At 43.0% G+C, this 23,659-nt stretch overlaps 1 protein-coding gene across 1 annotated transcript; it reads left to right on the top strand.

Annotated features, from left to right (window-relative positions):
* Positions 1 to 923: 923 nt before the first annotated feature.
* On the top strand, positions 924 to 22,287 carry ZNF594 (zinc finger protein 594). The gene is made up of 3 exons (XM_082602847.1): positions 924 to 1,003; positions 5,554 to 5,623; positions 12,741 to 22,287. The coding sequence occupies exon 3, from the start codon at positions 12,761 to 12,763 to the stop codon at positions 14,750 to 14,752; it is 1,992 nt and encodes a 663-aa protein (XP_082458973.1). The 5' UTR covers positions 924 to 1,003; positions 5,554 to 5,623; positions 12,741 to 12,760; the 3' UTR covers positions 14,753 to 22,287.
* Positions 22,288 to 23,659: the final 1,372 nt, after the last annotated feature.

Raw genomic sequence — 23,659 nt, 5'->3', positions numbered from 1 at the left:
CCTGGCCCGGGAAGACCCCACATGCCGCGGAGCAACTAAGCCCTTGTGCCACAACTACTGAGCCTGCGCTCTAGAGTCTGCGAGCCACAACTACTGAGCCTGTGTGCCTACAGCCCGTGCTCTGCAACAAGAGAAGCCACCTCAATGAGAAGCCAAAGCCACCTCAATGAGAAGCCCGTGCACCGCAAGGAAGAGTAGCTCCTGCTCCCAGGAACTAGAGAAAGCCCACAGCCAGCAACAAAGACACAGTGCAGCCAAAAATAAATAGATAAAATTAAAATAAAAATCAGTGACGAAAAGTAGGGTAATCCATTAAATTGGACTCAGAGAGGTTAGGTAATTTGCCCAAAGTCACACAGCCCATAAATGGTGGGTCAGCGATTCTGTCTGACTTTGAGTGTCTTGATGTTCTCACTTCAGAACTTGCCCTTTTAAACATTTCGCTATCTTTGTTTATCTCTGTACTACCAAGCCTTTGAGAGGGCACTGCAAACAGAAGGCATCAATGAATGAGACCACAAAAGCACGCAGGGAAAAAAAGAAATTAAAAATTAGAACAAAAGCGTGGTTATCTGACAGGGTCCCCCACCCAGACCAACAGGCCAGAGGCCAGCCGTGGGCGAGTCTAGGACACCCGGAGGACTTGCGTCTCGGTGGTGGCCTCGCATACGTTACTTGGCGCCTGCAGGTGCACCAACCTGCGCGGCGCTGGACCCTCAGGACTCCGCTCGCGCGAGACCGAGAGAACGACGCTGAACCTGCGCAGGGAAGACCCTTGAGCGGGTGGGAGGCGGCTTGGGGGCGCGCCCGCGGATTGGCGGGCACAGCCGGGTCCAGCGTCAGGGCGGGGGACGGCCGCCTGGGGGAGCACGCCGGAAGTGGCCGGCCGCTGAGGGCACGATGTCCAGGGTGGTGGCGCCGCGCCCGAGGGAAGAGCTGGGGCTGAGCGCTGGCGGCCGTGCAGGGGGCCACGGTCGAGCGGGAGGCTAGGGGTGGCCTGGAGGTGAGACCCCGCTGCGATCGCAGAACTGGGGGCCCCAGCGCCTGGGTCCCCTGGGGAAGCGGGGTGGAGAGCAGATCTTCGGAGGTGGGCGCTGACCCCTCATTTTTTCGAACGGGGAGAGGCTGTGGCCTCCGGGACTTAGGCGCCGGGTGCGCGCGGCCAGGCCTTCTATGCCCTTGGCCCTCTCCTGGTTCTCGGCGTACCCCGCCCATCTCCACACACACCACACACCCCTACCCCCACCCCTCCGCGCCGCGTCCCCCTTTTCCAGTCTGTTCCAGTTCCCTCCTGTGAGTACTGCAAACCGCATCTCCCCCAGGCCCAGAATCAAACCCCAGGCATGAATTGACCCTCTTCCTTGCACAATGCCGTGTCAGGCGCGTAGAACGCTCCAGGAGTAACTGACAGACCCTTTGGGAAGACTAGACTGAACCACAGGAATGAACTGTATGGTTCAGACATGTTGTAATACCTGATCTAAAATGTTCGTACTGTTGGGGAGTTCGGAGGAGGGAGGGATTGGGGCTGGTCTCTTCTTTGTAAACATCTGCATATTCTTTCAGGGGTAGCTTCTAAAGTCATTTTCTTTGGGAAGCCTTCCAGGATTGCCACCTCCCTCCCTCCCTCCCTCTTTAAGCTTTTCATCTTTTTTTAGCTTGTTTGGCGTCTACTTCACAAACACTAACTACATGGTTCCGTGTGTGTCTGTTTATCTAAGTCTTCCAGGCCCCTAGGCAGGGACTCCATCTTGTGTAGCATCAACTAATGCATGCACATGAATCTGAATTAAAAGGATTGAAATAGTTAGAAGGTACTAACTAAGGTGAGCCTGAAACAGTGGGAGGAATTTGTGTAAGTCAGAGGTTGTAAAAGTATGGCCCCTGGGCCAGATTAGACTGTAGACACTTTTTTTTTTTTTTTTTGGCCGCTCCCTGCAGCTTCTGGGGATCTTATTTCCCTAACCAGGGATTGAACCCGGACACTGCAGTGAAAGTGCAGGGTCCTAACTAACCACTGGACTGCCAGGGAATTCCCTGTAGACACATTTTCCTGACTCATGCTGTTTGTTTTTACTTGAATTAGTGGCCAACATTTTTTTTTTTTTTTTTTTTTTTATGGCTGTGTTGGCTCTTCGTTTCTGTGCGAGGGCTTTCTCTAGTTGTGGCAAGTGGGGGCCACTCCTCATCGCGGTGCGCGGGCCTCTCACTATCATGGCCTCTCTTGTTGTGGAGCACAGGCTCCAGACGCGCAGGCTCAGTATGGCTCACGGGGCTAGTTGCTCCGCGGCATGTGGGATCTTCCCAGACCAGGGCTCGAACCCGTGTCCCCTGCATTGGCAGGCAGATTCTCAACCACTGCACCACCAGGGAAGCCCAGTGGCCAACATTTTAAAATCAGAAAATTTCTTTCACGTCCACTCACTCAAAAATCTGTATTTTCAGCATCTCTTGGACAATCAGAAGATGTAGCCAAATAGGGCACACATGTCTGCATGGTGCAATTAGGAGGAACTGAGTAGCAGCTCCCTCCTTTAGACTCAGTACAAAATTTGCAGATCCCCAGTTCCCAGTAATCATTGCCTCCCGGACACTGCAGCAAAGTATTAGTTGTCATTTATCACCTTGTTTGCTTCACCCATTCTGATTAACTGCCTGGCCTCTTGCTGCATTTGATATTGATGTAGATGAAGGAGAGTAGGAAGGACATCACAAGTAGGAGAGTCATGGGCAAAGGGACAGAATGGGAAGAAGCTTAATATATGGGAATTTAGGGAGAATCCGAGAGCATAGGTTTGCTCTTCCGTGAATCATAGAATGGGGCTATTGTTATAGGTTGAATTTGTCCCCCAACAAGGATATGTTGAGGTCTTAGTCCCCAGTGCCTCAGAATGAGACCTTATTGGGAAATAGGGTCATTGCAGATGTAACTAGGTAAGATGAGGTCATACTGGAGTAGAATGGGCCCCTAATTCAATATGACTGGTGTCCTTATAAGAAGAGGGCCAGGTGAAGAGACAGAGACAGCGAGAATGCCACGTGAAGGTGGAGGCAGAGGCTGAAGTACTGCATCTACAAAGCAAGAAACACAAGGATTGCCAGATGTCACCAGAAGCTAGGAGAGAGGCATGGAACAGTTATCCTTAGGAGCCTGCAGATGGAAGCCACCCAGCCAACACCTTCATTTCAGACGTCTAACCTCCAGAACTGTGAGAGAATAAATTCCTGTTGTTTTAAGTCACCCAGTTTGTGGTATTTTGTCATGGCAGCCCTAGGATATATTACAGTTCTGTGAGTCAAAAAGAAGCTATTATTTCCTTTAATGGGTGACAGAAAAGTCATGGTGGATTTTTGATCATTGGTGTCAGCAGTGCTTTAGAAAATTATTTCATCCGACAGTGTTATCAGCATTGATTGGAGCCCGAAAACGTTTAGAGATTTTACGAGAATCCAAGCATGGGGTGAGAAGGTTCTGGGTTAAGACGGAGTTGGAACGGTTTTCAGAGTTAGTTAGTAGGTACGGATAGAAGGGACAGAGAGAGAGGGGAGTCCAAGATGACTTGCCTCCCAGAGCAGTGCTTCTCAGATTAGCAAGCTGAGAATCACCTGGAGCGTGAGCTGGGTAAGCACAGATTGCCGGGCCCCTCCCCAACAGACTGACTCAGTAGGTCTGGGTGGTGCTTGAGAATTTGCATTTCATCAAGCTCCTCCTGAGGCTACTGTGGCTCACAGTTGAGGTGGCAGTAACCAGAAAATGTAAGACTTATAACTGCAAAGTATATGAAGCAAAAATTGACAGAACTGAAAGGAGAAATAGATAATTCTACAATAGTACAGGCATACCTCAATTTATTGTGTTTTGCTTTATTGTGCTTCATGGATATTGCATTTTTTACAGACTGAAGGTTTGTGGCAAGCCTGCGTTGAGCATGTCTATCAGTGTCATTTTTCCAACACCACTTGCTCACTTCATGTCTGTGTCACATTTTGGCAGTTCTTGCAATATTTCAAGCTATTTCATTATGATTATATTTGTTATGGTGACTGGTGATCTTTGATGTTACAGTTGAAAAAAGATAATGACTAACTAAAGACTCAGATGATGGTTAGAATTTTTTAGCAGTAAAGTATTTTTAATTAAAAGCAAAACAAAACTACTGCATTTCTGGCTTAGAAACCCCTAGAATACAAGCCCCATTAGGGGCTTCTTCACCAGAGCATCCCAGGGTCTAGAACAGTGCCTGGACACTATAGGCTCATGTTAAATATTTGTTAAATGAAAACTGGTCATTTGGACAGAAATAGATAGTAAGAAGGGGGAATACATTTAGAAGCAAAATGTTGAGTTCATTTTCATGCATTTGATCCTTCTTGACTGTCAGTAAGACATTGGACTGGAGATGCATTGTGAATATAGACTACAATGTAGATGAGGAATAGGAGTTTTAAATTTATGATTCATTCTGGACAAAGGTGATCACTGAAGCCAGAGGTGATATGGTCATTGAGATACTGAATATAAAAGGAGAGGACTAGAAGGAAGGAAAAGCTGAAAGGGTAAAGACAATTAAAAAAAGTAGAGTGGGTGGGCTATCATGCATTATGGAAACCAAGGGAGAAAAGAATTTCAGGGATTAGTCAAGGGAAAGAGGGAAGAGAGTTAACCTACTATTCATTTATTCAATGATTTTTTTTAATAAATAAATTTATTTATTTATTTATTTATTTACTTATGGCTGAGTTGGGTCTTTGTTGCTACGTTCAGGCTTTCTCTAGTTGCGGTGAGCAGGGGCTACTCTCTGTTGTGGTGCGCAGGCTTCTCATTGCAGTGGCTTCTCTTGTTGCGGAGCACGGGCTCTAGGCATGCGGGCTTCAGTAGTTGTGGCTCACGGGCTCTAGAGTGCGGGCTCAGTAGTTGTGGCGCACGGCTTAGTTGCTCCGCGGCATGTGGGATCTTCCTGGACCAGGACTCGAACCCATGTCCCCTGCACTGGCAGGCAGATTCTTAACCACTGCACCACCAGGAAAGCCCCTATTCAACGATTTTTAATTGAGCACCCACTATGGTCCAGGTACTGTTCCAACACTGTACAGAACAAAGACCCCCATCCCTTACACTCTTGGGAAGCTTACACTGTAGAGGTATGTGGCTTTATATACATTGGGGTGGGGTTTTTTTTGGGGGGGTTGTTTTTTGTTGTTGTTGTTGTTTTTTGCCGTGCCGCGTGCTTGCGGATCTTAGTTCCCCAGCCCAGGCCACGGCAGTGGAAGTGCCGAGTGCTAACCACTGGACCACCAGGGAATTCCCAGGGTGGGTTTTTTAAAATGTGTACAATAACACTTTGGAGTAAGTGGTGTTTCTGCTTTACATTTGCAGAAATGATAGTTGGGGGAGATTAAAAAGTTGGGATTCTAATTTGGTTCTGCTTGCTTCCAAAGCCCTGTTGTGTTCAGAACTCTAAGCTGCCTCCGAGCTGTAATCGCCAGTGTCACTTTTCTGCTTTAGATACTACTTATATGATGATGATTCCAAAATCTGTGTGTCCATTCTAGATTTTCCTCCTGGGTTCCCGACCCACTGATTCATTGGCTTCTCAGAAGTTTTCTCCTGGATGCCACACAGGTACGTCAAATATAACGTGTCTGAAGTGGAATTGACCACCTCCTACCCCTCACCGCCACTCCTTCAGTCCCACCACCCAGCGTAGGCAGTTGTCCGAGCTAGAAACTAGGGTGCCATCCTTAATGCCTTCTCTTTTCCCTCACACTTTCCATTCAGGACAGCACTGATTCTCCCTGTTTTTGCTTCTTTAATATACTTTAAAATGTCTTCAGTCCCAGTAACTCACTGTCAGTGATGAGGCCCTTACTGTCTCCATCATAGATTCTGCTGTAGTTTCCTAAGCAATATCCCAGCTTTCAGCCTTGCACCCTCTAGTCTGTTCTCCATAAAGCTTTCAGAGCAGTCTTTTAAAAAGATAAATCTAATTATGTCATTCTCCTGCTTTAACCCCTTCCGGGGGTTCCCCACTGCCTTCAGGAGAAAGTCCAAGCTTCTTAGCCTGGGATACACGGCCTCCCGTGGTTTGACCGCTGCTTCCCCAGCTTCATCGTTTACTGTCTGTATTCTGGGCTTCAGTCATATGGTGCATCCATGAACACATCGTAGCTTCTCTCACGTCCTGGCCTTTGTACATGCTTCAGCCTCAATCTGAAAAGCCCTTCCTTCTTCTTTTAGTCTAGTTATCTCAAATTGTCTTTCAGGCCTCACCTTAGGAGCTGCTTCCTTCAGGAAGTTTCCTCACCTATCCCACCCCCCTCAGGTTGTGCTCTTCTCATGAGGTCCCATGGCACCCACACTTACCCTTATTGTGCATTTAACACATTTAATTGACACCACACACTAGTCAAGGGCAGGGACTCTGTCCTCATTATTGTATTCTAACCACCTAGCATGGTGCTTGGCCCATCATAGGTGCTCAGTTAAAGAGCAATAAATACTAGCGAATGGAAGAGACAAAATACAGTAAAGATGAGGAGTCACTGAAAAGAGAGAGTAACGTGAGGTGATTTTTACCACATGGTCTCACATATTTTTAAAGCGAGGGGCAAGATTATCTACTGAGACCAAGGGAATGCAGGAAGTAGTAGAGATTTAAAAAGGAAAGGGAAGCTATGGAGTATCTGCTGCCAACTCCTTATTGGGTAGTTGCAGAACAGGAACTTCTGTTTCAGGAATTCAAGATGTTGCAGGATGTGGCTGTGAATGAATCGCAAAAGGATGCTGGGCCTCGGGTCCACACTCAGTGGAATCCCTGCATGGCAGAGGTACTAGAGGAAGAGACAGAGCTGGTCTCACCGAGTCGGGGCTCTGTCCTCTAACGTAGACTCTATACACCCCGAATTCTCTGAGTTTCGGTTGAAAAGCAAGAAACGAGAAAAGGTTTTAAAGAGCTCAGTGGAATTGGAGGATTAAGGATTCCCAATGGCTTTGACTCTTGGAGACAAGATAAGATGCTTCTGCTCTTTGTTGAAGGGCGTCTAGCCTAATCTGTGGAGTTGACAACTCCTTGCCTTTCCCTGAGCTTGGTTCCTGTTAGAAACCAAGAGATGACTAAAAACTCAACTCATCTTCAGATCTTTGGACCTACTCTCCCACCCTCCAAACCTACTCTTCCTTCTCTGACCCCTGTCTTCATAAACAGCACCATATCCCACCCATTGCCTAAGCCAGAAAACTGAAAGTCATTCTTGACTCCTTTCTTCCCCCACTTGCAGTTACCATGTTTCATTGATTCAGGTTCTCCCATACTGGACAGTGCTCACCTTATTCCAGCACTGGCCACACTATCTTCTTGTCCATTTACACATATATCTCCCTTCATTGAACTGTAAGTTCCTTGAGGGCAGGGATGTTCACCTTTGTATTGCCAGTACCTAGTAGAGTGTCTGGAATATGGTGGGTGCTTAGTTAATGTAAGTTAGGCGAACACATCAGTGAATGATATGAAATAACAATGCCCTTTTCCCAGAAGCTCTGAGTTCAGCTGGACTGGATTGTAGAGGAGGACTCATCTCTGATCAAGCCTATGTTTTAGATACTGTATCCTTCTCCAGACATCCTCTGAGGCAAAGAGTTCCTTAAATTACTCCCTATTCCTTTCACCTATGGAATTGGATGAAAATGTTGAGCAGAGAATGCCATTCATCTCTGCAGGGAATGCTGTGTGGGACTAAGGACTGGGTACTTTGCCATACCTATGCCTGTGGTAAAGGTTGACCCTAATGATTCTTACAGATAGGAGTCCTTTTGGCACTATTTCTAAACACATTTTTGTTTCCTCTTTCTTAGCCCCCTTCCTATTCTTCTTGTATCATCTTCACTTTGTTCTAGATCTAAAATGAAATGATAATATGTATCTGTATCGGTCAGGATCCAGTCAGGAGACGAGAACTATACCAGTAGTTTAAACAAGGGACATTTAATATAAAGAATATTTAACCGGTAAAGGTAGCTAACTACTAAAACGATCTAAAGACAACACTAAGGAGTATAGAAATAGATAACGCAGGAAGCCATCTTACCTCTAGGACTAAGGAGGAGTAAATAAGGAAGGAGCCACAAATTTAGAAGAGGGCTCCCCCCCTCACCCCAAAGCAGGGATTCAGACTTTTTTGGATGGGTTGTGGTTGCCAAAGAAACATAGCCTGCTGGTGTAAAGAAATTTGTCAGAGGGCATGTCTGTCGGTATGGCCTGCCAAATGACAGAGAAATTCACTGAAGGGTGCAGGCAGGCTAGAGGTAATCCATAGGAAAGGCCTGCTGGGTAGTGGAAAAACTCACTGGAGGGTTGGGCAGGCCAGAGCTGGTTGGTCTACCCCATCAAGCCTCCCTTATGTTGATTTGGGGGCCCCACCAAAAGACAAAACAGCTCAAAAGTACCAAGAGAAACCCCTTTCTCTTTGTGTGGCTTACAGTGTTCCTCCAGCACCCTCTATTGACAAAGCCAGCCAACAAAAAGGAACTGTTTCCAGGGTCCAGCTCCAGTATCACAAGTAGGGCAAAGAGGACAATAAGGGCATGTATACTGTGATCCCATTTTTGTATCAGAAAAAAATTTATGCCCAGAAATAAGACTGGGAGAATATACAACAAAATATTGATTATCTTTAGTTTCTTCTCTGTGCCCTTCTCTACGCTCTTCTCTACTCTTGATTTTTCCTATAATGAGCATGTAGTATTTTTATGATCAAAAATGGAAAAAGTGGGGGCCTCCCTGGTGGCGCAGTGGTTGAGAGTCCGCCTGCCGATGCAGGGGATACGGGTTCGTGCCCCGGTCTGGGAGGATCCCATATGCCGCGGAGCGGCTGGGCCTGTGAGCCATGGCCGCTGGGCCTGCGCGTCCGGAGCCTGTGCTCCGCAACGGGAGAGGCCACAACAGTGAGAGGCCCGCGTACCGCAAAAAGAAAAAAAAAAATGGAAAAAGTGGGAACTCCCCTGGCAGTCCAGTGGTTGACGCTGCACTTCCAATGCAGGGGGCGCGTGTTTCAGGGGGCAGTTTCAATCCCTGGTCAGGGAATTAGGATCCTGCATGCCACGAGGTGCAGCCAAAAAAAAAAAAGTGTTTCTCTGTAATTTTATTTTATTTTTGGCTGCGCTATGTGTGGCATGCGGGATCTTAGTTCCCGGACCAGGGATCAAACCCACACCCACTGCAGTGGAAGCACAGAGTCTTAACCACTGCTCAGAGTCTTAACCACGGGACCAGCAGGGAAGTCTGTTTCTCTGTAATTTTGAAAGTTTATTCCTTTAAAATTATGGGGAAAAACTGATCATGAAACATATTAAGGTTTGGATCTTCTTTTAAAATTATGTATTTCTACTTGAGATGCTATCTGTTGATCCCTGTCATGACAGACAGGCAAATTAGCACAATTTATACTTAACTCCCACTACCTCTCCTCCTCTATTCTACAAAAATAATTTCCAATTGTTTAATGTCAGTTCCATATTTAAATTGATTCAACACTCCTCATCCATTGTTTTACAATGTTCTCTGAGGTCCTGAATGTTTATTTTCACTCATTTCTTCACTGGCTATATCTCATTGCCCAGCAGTTCTTTTCAAAAAGGGCTGCCTGTCATACTCCCTGAGTTTTTACCTACTTGAGAACATTTGCCTGTTTTAATATGAGGGAACAGTTTGCCAGGTAAAAAATGATCAAGTCACACTTTGTGTCTCTTCAGAACTTTACAGGCATTACTATACTCTGGCATGAGTGTAACATGGAGGAGTATAAACTCAGCCTGAAATTCCCTCTTGCCCATTACTTGCTCCTCTGCCTCAGATCTTCATTTGTTCATTTATTCCTGAAATTTAGTTACTTCACCAGGGTATGCCTTGGTGTGGACTGTTCTGTATCAACTTTCTATGGACTACACTGTATCCTTCCAATAGATTCAAGTCTTTATTTCAGCCACATTTCCTTCTGTTATGTTTGAATGTTTTTTTTTTCCTTCTGTTTGTTCTTTTCTCTTCTTTAGGAACACTAATTATATATATATTTGAATATCTTTCTGTAGCAACTTGTTTTCTCTATAATCATATTTATATCCACTGCATTCTGTGTCATCTCTCCAGGCCTCATCATGTCCCTGCAGTGATTATTTTTCTTTTTTCTTTGATGAGTTTCATCTATGTAATGCATTTAGTTTTCCCTTCCACTTTTTTCCTTCAGCTCTGCCAGATTACTTCTCACTTCTTTTTATTCTTTTATAATCTGCAATCTATTTTGAGCTCTTATATGTCTTCTTCTTCTTTTTTTTTTTTTTTTTGCGGTACACAGGCCTCTCACTGTTGTGGCCTCTCCCATTGTGGAGCACAGGCTCAGCGGCCATGGCTCACGGGCCCAGCCGCTCCATGGCATGAGGGATCTTCCCAGACCAGGGCACGAACCCGTGTCCCCTGCATCGGCAGGCGGACTCTCAACCACTGTGCCACCAGGGAAGCCCTCTTATATGTCTTCTTTGAGTTTTCATTTAAACAATGGTTTTGTCTATAATTTCTTTGAGACAGTGGACAGCTCTGCTGGATACGTCCTATTAATTCCTTTGCTGTTCCTCTTGGGTGTATGCTCCTAATCCCTCTGTTACTCATGTTGCTTTCTTTCCTAAAGCAACAACCACCTGTTTTCAAGCACACATCCCACAAAGTTACCTGAATGATTACTACTCAACAGTGCATGAAGCAGGTTCTCTATGAAAGAGGGAAGAGGCAGAGGGAATTGAGCAAGGGCACCTCAAAGCCTTCATACAGATCTGCTGCCACAAACACCTTCTTATCAAATCTACAGGCATTATCTCCCTTCAGCTTTTGGTTTCCAGGAGATCAACATGGCACAGAAAAAGCCCTGTAGATCACTGGACTTTCGTAGCACCGTCTGACAGTCACACTCATCTCCCTTCTTCATCTTGCTCCATGGCTGCCAGTGTTCCTCAGCCAGGTACCAGGTGGAAGACAACCTAAATGATCTGCCGGCACCGTTTCTTCTTTAGCATCTTCCCCTGCCACTCTGATATGTCAGACTAGATCTCTATGGGACAGTCCCTGCTTCTGTCACCCGCCTCCCCACCATGGCTCTAGATCTCTTCACTCTAATTAGAAGATCACTGACCATGCCTTTCAGGATATGAGACTTAGGGAAACATCTGTATATGACCCTTTTTTTGAAGATGGAGTTTACCTCATTTGTCATTCTTTTAACTGTTTTCAGTGGGTTTTGAGAAATGCCTTTTCCATCTTTTAAACTGTTTCTAAATTTTGAACACTATATATCAAACAAACCCCCAAAAAAATCACTTTAAGGGAAAATTATGACAAAGCCAATTCTTTCCAGTATTTTATTTGAATGTTAAATAAATAAAATCCAGCCTAGATATGTAGGTTTGTGCTAGGGACACATTACTTAATGATAATTCTTGGGCATAAAGGGTAATGATTAATGATAATAGTAGCAATAGTAACAGCAGCTGACACTTACATAGTGCTTTCTATATGCCAAGCATGGCTCTAAATGTTTTACATATATTTAATTCTCCTAACAACGCTATGAGGTAAATACTATTATTATCTCCATTTTAGAGATGAGGAAACAGGCACAGAGAGTTGCAGCAACTTGCCTAACGTCACACAGTCAGTAAGTGATGGAGATAGGATTTAAAACCAGGCATTTTGCCCGACAGTCAGTTAAGAATCCACACTCTTAATCTCTATGCTGTGTTGCCTCTTATTTATTGCAAAAAGATTACTGACTAGAGCATTCCAGTCCCCTGGGCCAAGGTGAAATGGCTCTCTAAAGGAGCTCAGAAATGTGTTTTTGTGACTGGGCAAGGTCAGGGATTTGATGATATGAACACTCAAAAGCAATAAACTCATCTGTCTTCCAGTTGCAGGAGGATACAAAATTGCCATACAAAGGAGGCAGTTCCACCAGAATACCAGAAAGAAAAATGCCAGGTCTGAGAAAGGGAGAATTGATTTCTATTAAAATGGCAGCCAAGCATTTTTATTCTGAGGCATAGTTTCATATTTAACTGTCATGATATATTGGGAGGAATGGTTAGTGGATCAATTATTAATTTATCATATCTCAACTCCAAATCTACCCTTCTTTGCTTTGTTTAAGTTACTGGATCTGGACGATTTCTCCTTTGCCATCTGGTACAAGATTTAGATTTTGTCAATAGAGGATGCTGGAGGGAAATGCAAGGCCATAGGAAAAGGAAGGAACTTCTTTTCCTGGTGCTGGTGTGCTATTTTATTTTACTTACTGGTGTGGCTGCCAGAAGATCAACTTGTGGGAGGCCTGGTGGCAATCACCCTAGTGAGTTGCTTCCTGTGAACCCATTCTGGCCTGGCCTCAGGGCCCAGCAGGTTCCTACCCCATCAAACAGGCCACTTCCAGCTCCAGACTGCCCACCTCCAGTGAATTCTTCCACCACCCTGCAGGCCACCCCCACACACCAGCTCCAGCCTGCACCCTGGCAAGTTTCTTCTCCACCAATAGGGTGTGTGTTCCTGTGGTAGCCACAATCCCTCTGAAAAACATCTGAATCTCAGCTCCAGCAGGGAAGAGTCTTCTTCCAAGTACCTTGTTCCTCCCTCTGAGACTTCCCAGTGTAGGAAAGAGGTGAAAATTTGTATTTTAGGAATTATAGAATGTTCTACTTATTATTTCAGATTCTGAGACCAAAAATAAGATGAAAGATTGGAAGACAAGGATGGAAATTTCTGAAGAAAAAGATTCAGCAAGGGCTGTATCAGAAAGACTCCAAAGACAGATCTCCCAGGAATGTGGGTTAGTTGAAACTGGTGATCCTGAGGACAGGTTATTGAGGTATTGGGTAAGCCCCTTAGAGGATGCAGTGGGACATCCCTCTTCCCAAGAGAGAGGTATCAGGGAAGTGAATCTGATCCCCAAGAAAGCCATTGCAGGAGAGAGAGTCCATGGATGTAAGGAAAGAGAAAAAATACTTTCTGCAGGAGAAAGATCCCACAGATATGAAGTCTGTGGCCAGAGCTTCAAACGGAAGTCAGAAGTAACTGAACATCAGAAAACTGGTAATATAAAGAAAACCTATGAATGTAAGGAATGTGGAAAAACTTTCAATCGGAGCTCAAACCTGATTGTACATCAGAGAATTCATACAGGAAAGAAACCATATGTATGTAGTGAATGTGGAAAAGACTTTAATCAAAGTTCAAATCTTATTATACATCAGAGAATTCATACAGGAAAGAAACCTTATATATGTCATGAATGTGGAAAAGACTTCAATCAGAGCTCTAACCTGGTCCGACATAAGAGAATACATAACGATGAGAATCCCTATGAATGTAAAGAGTGTGGAAAGGCCTTCAAGGGAAGCTCAAACCTTGTCCTGCACCAGAGAATTCACAGTGGAGGGAAGCCATATGTATGTAATGAGTGCGGGAAGGCCTTCAATCAAAGTTCAGATCTTATTATCCATCACAGAATTCACACTGGAGAGAAACCCTATGAGTGTTATGAATGTGGACAAACCTTCAGTCAGAGTTCACACCTTGTCACACATCAGAGAATTCATACTGGAGAGAAACCCTTCAAGTGCAACACCTGTGAAAAGGCCTTCAGGCAGCGTTCACGCCTCACAGAACACCAGAGACTCCACAGTGGGGAGAGACCCCATGAATGTCACAAATGTGGGAAATCCTTCAGTGGGCGCACAGCCTTTCTTAAACATCAGAGACTACATACTGTAAAGGAACTTGAATGTGAAAAAGCCTGCACTTCTGACTTAGCTCTTATCCAACAACAGAGAATTCACAGGGAGGAAAAACCTTATGAATGTACTGAGTGTGGAAAAACTTTCCGGGGAAGTTCAGATCTAATTCGGCATTGGATAACTCACACTGGAGAGAAACCCTATGAATGTAATGAATGTGGGAAAGCCTTTAGCCAGAGGTCGCACCTTGTTACACATCAGAAAATTCACACTGGAGAGAAACCCTATCAGTGCAATGAATGTGGGAAAGCCTTCCGGCAGCGTTCACTCCTTGTCCAGCATCACAGAATCCACAGTGGTGAGAAACCCTATGAATGTAAGGAATGCGGAAAAGCCTTCATCTGGCGCACGGCTTTTCTCAAACATCAGAGACTTCATACTGGAGAGAAACTTGTGGAAGGTGAGAAAACATTCAGCAAGGAAGAGTTGCTTAGAGAAGAGCAGAGAATTCGCCAAGAAGTGAACGCTTATCAGTGCAATCAGTGTGGTAGAACTTTCCGAGGCAGCTCAGACCTCATCCGACATCAGGTAACTCATTCAGGAGAGAAACCCTATGAATGTAAAGAATGTGGGAAAACTTTCAATCAGAGCTCAGACCTTATGAGACATCACAGAATTCATAATGGAGAAAAACCTTATATGTGCAATAAATGTGGTAAATCTTTCAGGGGCAGCTCAGATCTCATTAAACACCACCGTGTTCATACTGGAGAGAAACCCTATGAATGCCCTGAATGTGGGAAGGCCTTCAGTCAGAACTCACACCTTGTTAGTCACCAGAGAATTCACACTGGAGAGAAACCCTTTGAATGTAGCAACTGTAGGAAGGCCTTCAGTGGGCGCACAGCATTTCTTAAACATCAGAAACTTCATACTGGAAAGGAACTTGGGGAACACAAGAGAGTCCATAAACAGGACTTATTCTAGTAGGTAACAGAGACCTAATGAACGTAGGAAAAGCCTGATCAAGACCACATCATATTGCACAATAGAAGGTTTTTATTGCTGAAAACTCTTTGAAGGTAGGAAAACATTAGAAAAGCCCTACTGGATGGAAAACATATAAGTGTAATGTGGGAAAGCTCTTGGACATAATCGCCTTTTTTCTGCCTCAGAGTTGACACTGGAGTATGGTCCCCAGGATAAAATTAATTGAGAATGTTTTAGGGGACTTCCATTGTTAATAAAATCATTAGAAATCACTTTGTCAACAACCCCCAAACTAAATTCTTCATGGAAGGAGCCATTTCAATCTCGACTACGTAGTCCAGTGACAAGTAAAATCTGTTTTAGGTACTTTAGAGTGATTAAATCTTTGGGATGAGTTCTTCCCATTAGATATATATTTTATACATATTCCCCTTTTACCTCCTTATAAAAATATGCTTATGCATATGTGATAATACTAATTAGAATGATCCATTAATTCAGGGGTCCCCAACCTCCGGGCCGCAGACGGGTACTGGGCTGAGGCCTGTAAGGAACCAGACCACACAGCAGGAGGTGAGCATCGGGCGAGCGATCGAAGCTTCATGTGCTAATCCCCATCGCTCGCATTACCTCCTGAACCATCCTCCTCCCCCTCCACCCCTGATCCGTGGAAAAATTGTTTTCCACAAAACTGGTCCCTGGTGCCAAGAAGGTTGGGGACCACCACATTGAGAGGAAACAAAAAATAATAGAAATGACTTGACAACAGGAGAGCTGAAGGCCAGGACACAAGAGCCAAGTGAGGTATTCCCCAGAGAAAGAATGGTGATGATTAGGAGTACCAGGAAATGAAAGAGCAAAGAAAGGACAGTGGGTGTTGGGAATAGGAATAGACTGAGCACCAGAGAAGAGCATTTAGGTGACCTGAGTTGCTGGGAATTAGAAGAAAGCAACAACTGTGAAAGGTCAGATGATTCGAGGAGAGTAGTTTTATCTTGAACCAGGGCTTTGTAATTATTTGAGAACCGGAGAGTCTAAGTAGAACGCTGAAAGAGATCAGTGGGGGGTGCCTTCAAGATGGCAGAGAAGTAAGACGTGGAGATCACCTTCCTCCCCACAAATACATCAAAACTACATCTACATGTGGAACAACTCCTACAGAACACCTACTGAACGCTGGCAGAAGACCTCAGACTTCCCAAAAGACGCCCTCAGGTGACCTGCACACAGAGTTGGGGCCAAATCCAAAGCTGAACCTCAGGAGCTTTGCGAACAAAGAAGAGAAAGGGAACTCCCTCCCAGCAGCCTCAGGAGCAGCGGATTAAATCTCCACAATCAAATTGATGTACCCTGCATCTCTGGAATACCTGAATAGACAACAAATCATCCCAAAATTGAGGTGGTAGACTTTGGGAGCAACTGTAGACTTGGGGTTTGCTTTCTGCATCTAATTTGTTTCTGGTTTTATGTTAATCTTAGTTTAGTATTTAGAGCTTATTATAATTGGTAGATTTGTTTATTGATTTGGTTGCCCTCTTCCTTTTTTATTTTATATATATATATTTTTTTTTTTTCCTTTTCTCTTTTTGTGAGTGTGTATATGTATGCTTCTTTGTGTGATTTTGTCTGTATAGCTTTGCTTTTGCCATTTGTCCTAGGGTCCTAGGGTTCTGACTGTCCGTTTTTTTTATTTGTTTTGTTGTATAGTTTTTAGCACTTTTATCATTGGTGGATTTGTTATTTTGGGTTTGGTTGCTCTCTTCTTTCCTTCTCTTTTTTTATTACTTAAAAATTTTTTTTATTTTTAATAATTTTTTCTATTTTAATAACTTTATTTTATCCTTCCTCCCTCCCTCCCTTCCTTCTTTCCTTTCTTTCTTTTTCTCCCTTTTCTTCTGAGCTGTGTGGCTGACAGGGTATTGGTGCTCTGGCCAGGTGTCAGGCTTGAGCCTCTGAGGTGGGAGAGCCAAGTTCAGGACTGGTCCACCAGAGACCTCCAGCCCCCACATAATAGCAAACGGTGAAAGCTCTCCCAGAGATCTCCATCTCAACGCTAAGACCCAGCTCCACTCAACGACCAGCAAGCTACAGTGCTGGACACCCTATGCCAAACAACTAGCAAGACAGGAACACAGCCCCACCCATTAGCAGAGAGGCTGCCTAAAATCATAATAAGTTCACAACACCCCAAAACACATGACCAGACGTGGTCCTGCCCACCAGAAAGACAAGATCCAGCCTCATCCACCAGAACACAGGCACCAGTCCCCTCCACCAGGAAGACTACACAACCCACTGAACCAACCTTACCCACTGGGAGCAGAAATCAAAAACAATGGGAACTACGAACCTGCAGCCTGCGAAATGGAGACCCCAAGCACAGTAAGTTAAGCAAAATGAGAAGAGAGAGAAATACACAGTAGATGAAGGAGCAAGGTAAAAACCCACCAGACCAAACAAATGAAGAGGAAATAGGCAGTCTACCTGAAAAAGAATTCAGAGTAATAGTAAAGATGATCCAAAATCTTGGAAGTAGAATGGAGAAAATACAAGAAATGTTTAACAAGGACCCAGAAGAACTAAAGAGCAAACAAACAATGATGAACAACACAATAAATGAAATTTAAAATTCTCTAGAAGGAATCAATAGGAGAATAACTGAGGCAGAAGAACGGATAAGTGATGTGGAAGATAAACTAGTGGAAATAATGAACGCAGAGCAGAATAAAGAAAAAAGAATGAAAAGAAATGAGGACGATCTCAAAAACCTCTGGGACAACATAAAACTCACCAACATTTGATTTAGAGACGTCCCAGAAGAAGAAGAGAAAAAAAAAGGGGGACTGAGAAAATATTTGAAGCGATTATAGTTGAAAACTTCCCTATTATGGGCAAGGAAATAGTCAATCAAGTCCAGGAAGCACAGAGAGTCCCATACAGGATAAATCCAAGGAGAAACACGCCAAGACACATATTAATCAAACTATCAAAAACTAAATACAAAGAAAAAATATTAAAAGCAACAAGGGAAAAGCAACAATTAACATACAAAGGAATCCCCATAAGGTTAACAGCTGATCTTTCAGCAGAAACTCTGCAAGCCAGAAGGGAGTGGCAGGACATATTTAAAGTGATGAAAGGGAAAAACCTACAACCAACAAGATTACTCTACCCAGCAGGGATTTCATTCAGATTCGATGGAGAAATTAAAACCTTTACAGACAAGCAAAAGCTAAGAGAATTCAGCACCACCAAACCAGCTTTACAACAAATGCTAAAGGAACTTCTCTAGGCAGGAAACACAAGAGAAGGAAAAGACCTACAATAACAAACCCAAAACAATTAAGAAAATGGTAATAGGAACATACATATCGATAACTACCTTAAATGTAAATGGATTAAATGCTCCAACCAAAGACATAGACTGGCTGAATGGATACAAAAACAAGACCCATATATATGCTGTCTACAAGAGAACCACTTCAGACCTAGGGACACATACAGACTGAAAGTGAGGGGATGGAAAAAGATATTCCATGCAAATGGAAATCAAAAGAAGGCTGGAGTAGCAATTCTCGTATCAGACAAAACAGACTTTAAAATAAAGAGTATTACTAGAGACAAAGAAGGACACTACATAATGATCAAGGGAATCCAAGAAGAAGATATAACAATTGTAAATATTTATGCACCCAACATAGGAGCACCTCAATACATAAGGCAAATGCTAACAGCTATAAAAGGGGAAATTGAGAGTAACACAATCATAGTAGGGGACTTTAACACCCCACTTTCACCAAGGACAGATCATCCAAAATGAAAATAAATAAGGAAACACAAGCTTTAAATGATACATTAAACAAGATGGACTTGATATTTATAGGACATTCCATCCAAAAACAGCAGATTATACTTTCTTCTCAAGTGTGCAAAGAACATTCTCCTGGATAGATCATATTTTGGATCACAAATCAAGCCTTGGTAAATTTAAGAAAATTGAAATCATATCAGGTATCTTTTCTGACCACAATGCTATGAGACTAGATATCAATTACAGGAAAAAGTGTTAAACATACAAGCACATGGAGGCTAAAAAATATACTACTAAATAACCAAAAGATCACTGAAGAAATCAAAGAGGAAATCAAAAACTACCCAGAAACAAATGACAAAGAAAACACGACGACCCAAAACCTATGGGATGCAGCAAAAGCAGTTCTAAGAGGGAAGTTTATAGCTATACAGTCCTACCTCAAGAAACAAGAAACATCTCAAATAAACAACCTAACCTTACACCTAAAGGAACTAGAAAAAGAAGAACAAAAAACCCCCAAAGTTAGCAGAAGGAAAGAAATCATAAAGATCAGATCAGAAATAAATGAAAAAGAAATGAAGGAAATGATAGCAAAGATCAACAAAACTAAAAGCTGGTTCTTTGAGAAGATAAACAAAATTGATAAACCATTAGCCAGACTCATCAGGAAAAAAAGGGAGAAGACTCAAATCAATAGAATTAGAAATGAAAAAAAGAGAAGTAACAACTGACACTGCAGAAATACAAAGGATCATGAGAGATTACTACAAGCAACTCTATGCCAATAAAATGGACAACCTGGAAGAAATGCACAAATTCTTATAAAGGCACACCCTTCTGAGACTGAACCAGGAAGAAACAGAAAATATAAACAGATCAATCTCAAGCACTGAAATTGAAACTGTGATTAAAAATCTTCCAACAAACAAAAGCCCAGGACCACATGGCTTCACAGGCGAATTCTATCAAACATTTAGAGAAGAGCTAACACCTATACTTCTCAAACTCTTCCAAAATATGGCAGAGAGAGGAACACTCCCAAACTCATTCTATGAGGCCACCATCACCCTGATACCAAAACCAGACAAAGATGCCACAAAAAAAAAACTACAGGCCAATATCACTGATGAACATAGATGCAAAAATCCTCAACAAAATACTAGCAAAAAGAATCCAACAGCACATTAAAAGGATCATACATCATGATCAAGTGGAGTTTATCCCAGGAATGCAAGAATTCTTCAATATATGCAAATCAATGTGTTAAACCATATTAACAAATTGAAGGAGAAAAACTATGTGATCATCTCAACAGATGCAGAAAAGGCTTTTGACGAAGTTCAACACCCATTTATGGTAAAAAAAAAACTCTCCAGAAAGTAGGCATAGAGGGAACTTACCTCAACATAATAAAGGCCATATATGACAAACCCACAGTCAACATCATTCTCAATGGTGAAAAACTGAAACCATTTCCACTAAGATCAGGAACAAGATAAGGTTGCCCACTCTCACCACTATTATTCAATGTAGTTTTGGAAGTTTTAGCCACAGCAATCAGAGAAGAAAAAGAAATAAAAGGAATCCAAATCGGAAAAGAAGAAGTAAAACTGTCACTGTTTGCAGGTGACATGATACTATACATAGAGAATCTTAAAGATGCTACCAGAAAACTACTAGAGGTAATCAATGAATTTGGTAAAGTAGCAGGATACAAAATTAATGCACAGAAATCTCTTGCATTCCTATACACTAATGATGAAAAATCTGAAAGAGAATTTAAGGAAACACTCCCATTTACCATTGCAACAAAAAGAATAAAATATGTAGGAATAAACCTACCTAAGGAGACAAAAGACCTGTATGCAGAAAACCATAAGACACTGTTGAAAGAAATTAAAGATGATACAAACAGATGGAGAGATATACCATGTTCTTGGATTGGAAGAATCAACATTGTGAAAATGACTATACTACCCAAAGCAATCTACAGATTCAGTGCAATCCCTATCAAATTACCAATGGCATTTTTCACAGAACTAGAACAAAAATTTCACAATTTATATGGAAACAAAAAAGACCCTGACTAGCCAAAGCAATCTTGAGAAACTAAAACAGAGCTGGAAGAATCAGGCTCCCTGACTTCAGACTATACTACAAATCAAGACAGTATGGTACTGGCACAAAAACAGAAATATATATCAATGGAACAGGATGGAAAGCCCAGAGATAAACCCACCACATATGGTCACCTTATCTTTGATAAAGGAGGCAAGAATATACAATGGAGAAGAGATAGCCTCTTCAATAAGTGGTGATGGGAAAACTGGACAGCTACATGTAAAAGAATGAAATTAGAACACCCCCTAACACCATACACAAAAATAAACTCAAAATGGATTAAAGACCTAAATGTAAGGTCAGACACTAAAACTCTTAGAGGAAAACATAGGCAGAACACTCCATGACATAAATCACAGCAAGATCCTTTTTGACCCGTCTCCTAGAGAAATGGAAGTAAAAACAAAAATAAACAAATGGGACCTAATGAAACTTAAAAGCTTTTGCACAGCAAAGGAAACTATAAACAAGAGGAAAAGACAACCCTCAGAATGGGAGAAAATATTTGCAAGCAAAGCAACTGACAAAGGATTAATCTCCAAAATATACAAGCAGCTCATGCAGCTCAATATCAAAACAAACAACCCAATCCAAAAATGGGCAGACCTAAATAGACATTTCTCCAAAGAAGATATACAGATTGCCAACAAACACATGAAAGGATGCTCAACATCTTTAATCATTAGAGAAATGCAAATCAAAACTATAATGAGATATCTCACACCAGTCAGAATGGCCATCATCAAAAAATCTACAAACAATAAATGCTGGAGAGGGTGTGGAGAAAAGGGAACCCTCTTGCACTGTTGGTGGGAATGTAAATTGATACAGCCACTATGGAGAACAGTATGGAGGTTCCTTAAAAAAACTAAAAATAGAACTACCATATGACCCAGCAATCCCACTACTGGGCATATACCCTGAGAAAACCATAATTCAAAAATAGTCACATACCACAATGTTCATTGCAGTTCTATTTACAATCACCAGGACATGGAAGCAACCTAAGTGTCCATCAACAGATGAATGGATAAAGAAGATGTGGCACATATATACGATGGAATATTACTCAGCCATAAAAAGAAACGAAATTGAGTTACTTGTAGTGAGGTGGATAGACCTAGAGACTGTCATACAGAGTGAAGTAAGTCAGAGAAAAACAAATACCGTATGCTAACACATATATATGGAATCTAAAAAAAAAAAGAGTTCTGAAGAACCTAGGGGCAGAACAGGAATAAAGACGCATAGAGAATGGACTTGAGGACACGGGGAGGGGAAAGTGTAAGCTGGGACGAAGTGAGAGAGTGGCATGGACATATATACACTACCAAATGTAAAATAGATAGCTAGTGGGAAGCAGCCACATAGCACAGGGAGATAAGCTTGGTGCTTTGTGACCACCTAGAGGGGTGGGGTAGGGAGGGTGGGAGGGAGACGCAAGAGGGAGGAGATATGGGGATATATCTATATTTATAGCTGATTCACTTTGTTATAAAGCAGAAACACACCATTGTAAAGCAATTATACTCCAATAAAGATGTTAAAAAATATTTATCAAGGACCAAAAGAAATAAAAATAAATTTAAAATAAATAGCTTGTGAAAATGTAAAAAGAAAGAGATCAGTCACCTTTAATCTGATAAGTGATATTGGTAATTAGGCCCTGCATTTATATCTGTGCATTGCATATCTGTGCAATCAAACTCAATCGTCAAATATTTCTTGTACCCTGAGCTACTGGTAGATTGTATATGAACTTGCACAAATCAGCAGATAAGAAAGTTACTGAATGGGACAGTGTGAAGCAAGAATTTCAACCTCATATCTTTCCTCAGTGGGAGTGGCTTGTGAGATGCATAGAGGAGATCAGTGGTTCTCAGCAGGGGTGATTTTGCCTCCCAAGAGGTCGCAACTGAGAAGAAAATACTGGCATCTAAAGACCAGGAATGTTGCTAAATATCTTACAATATATAGGTCCTCCCCAACAAAGAATTATCTGGCCCTGAGTGTCAATAGTGCCATGGTTGAGAAACCCTGCCCTTGGATATTTAGAACACATCACCTGGGGCCACTTAAGCAAGCACTTCAGTGTGATGTGGGTGGTGGCAGTACATCCCAAGGGGAACCCAGAGTCTGATAGAAAACTGTAGTTTGATGAACTGTTTCAGGAGAAGCAACGTGGTGTAGTGGAGGGAGCACAGACGTGGGTTTGAATCCCAGTATGACATATTGGCTTCAGGACCTGGAACAATTATGTAACCCTGATCCTTATTTTCCTAATAAAATGGTGATAAAATTATCTACCTCGTGGTGTAATTGTGAGGTTTAAATGAGAAAACTGAAATTACTGTTGACACATAAAAGGGCATCTAGAGCTTCAATCATGTTAAAACAGAAGATGAAGTATTTACAAGCAAAATATATAATGTGTAAGATACAGTGGAGTCCCATGGCTGGTGTAAAGAATATGACCCCCTGGGACTTCCCTGGTGGCACAGTGGTTAAGAATCCGCCTGCCAATGCAGGGGACACGGGGTTCGAGTCCTGGTCCGGGAAGATCCCACATGCTGTGGAGCAACTAAGCCTGTGCGCCACAACTACTGAACCTGCGCTCTAGAGCCCGAGAGCCACAATCACTGAGCCCACGTGCCACAACTACTGAAGCCTGTGCGCCTAGAGGCTGTGCTCCGCAACAAGAGAAGCCACCGCAATGAGAAGCCCGCACACCACAACGAAGAGTAGCCCCCGCTCGCCACAACTAGAGAAAGCCCACGCGCAGCAACGAAGACCCAACGCAGCCTAAAATAAATGAATAAATAAATTTATTTTTTAAAAAAAGAGGGCTTCCCTGGTGGCGCAGTGGTTGAGAGTCCGCCTGCCGATGCAGGGGACACGGGTTCGTACCCCGGTCCGGGAAGATCCCACGCGGCTGGCCCCGTGAGCCATGGCCGCTGAGCCTGCGCATC

Source organism: Mesoplodon mirus (genome assembly GCF_964341445.2).
Source record: "Mesoplodon mirus genome assembly, chromosome: 18".
Classification (NCBI taxonomy): domain Eukaryota; kingdom Metazoa; phylum Chordata; class Mammalia; order Artiodactyla; family Ziphiidae; genus Mesoplodon; species Mesoplodon mirus.
The sequence above is the reverse complement of the archived record's forward strand: the minus strand, read 5'-3'. Positions and strand labels throughout refer to the sequence as shown.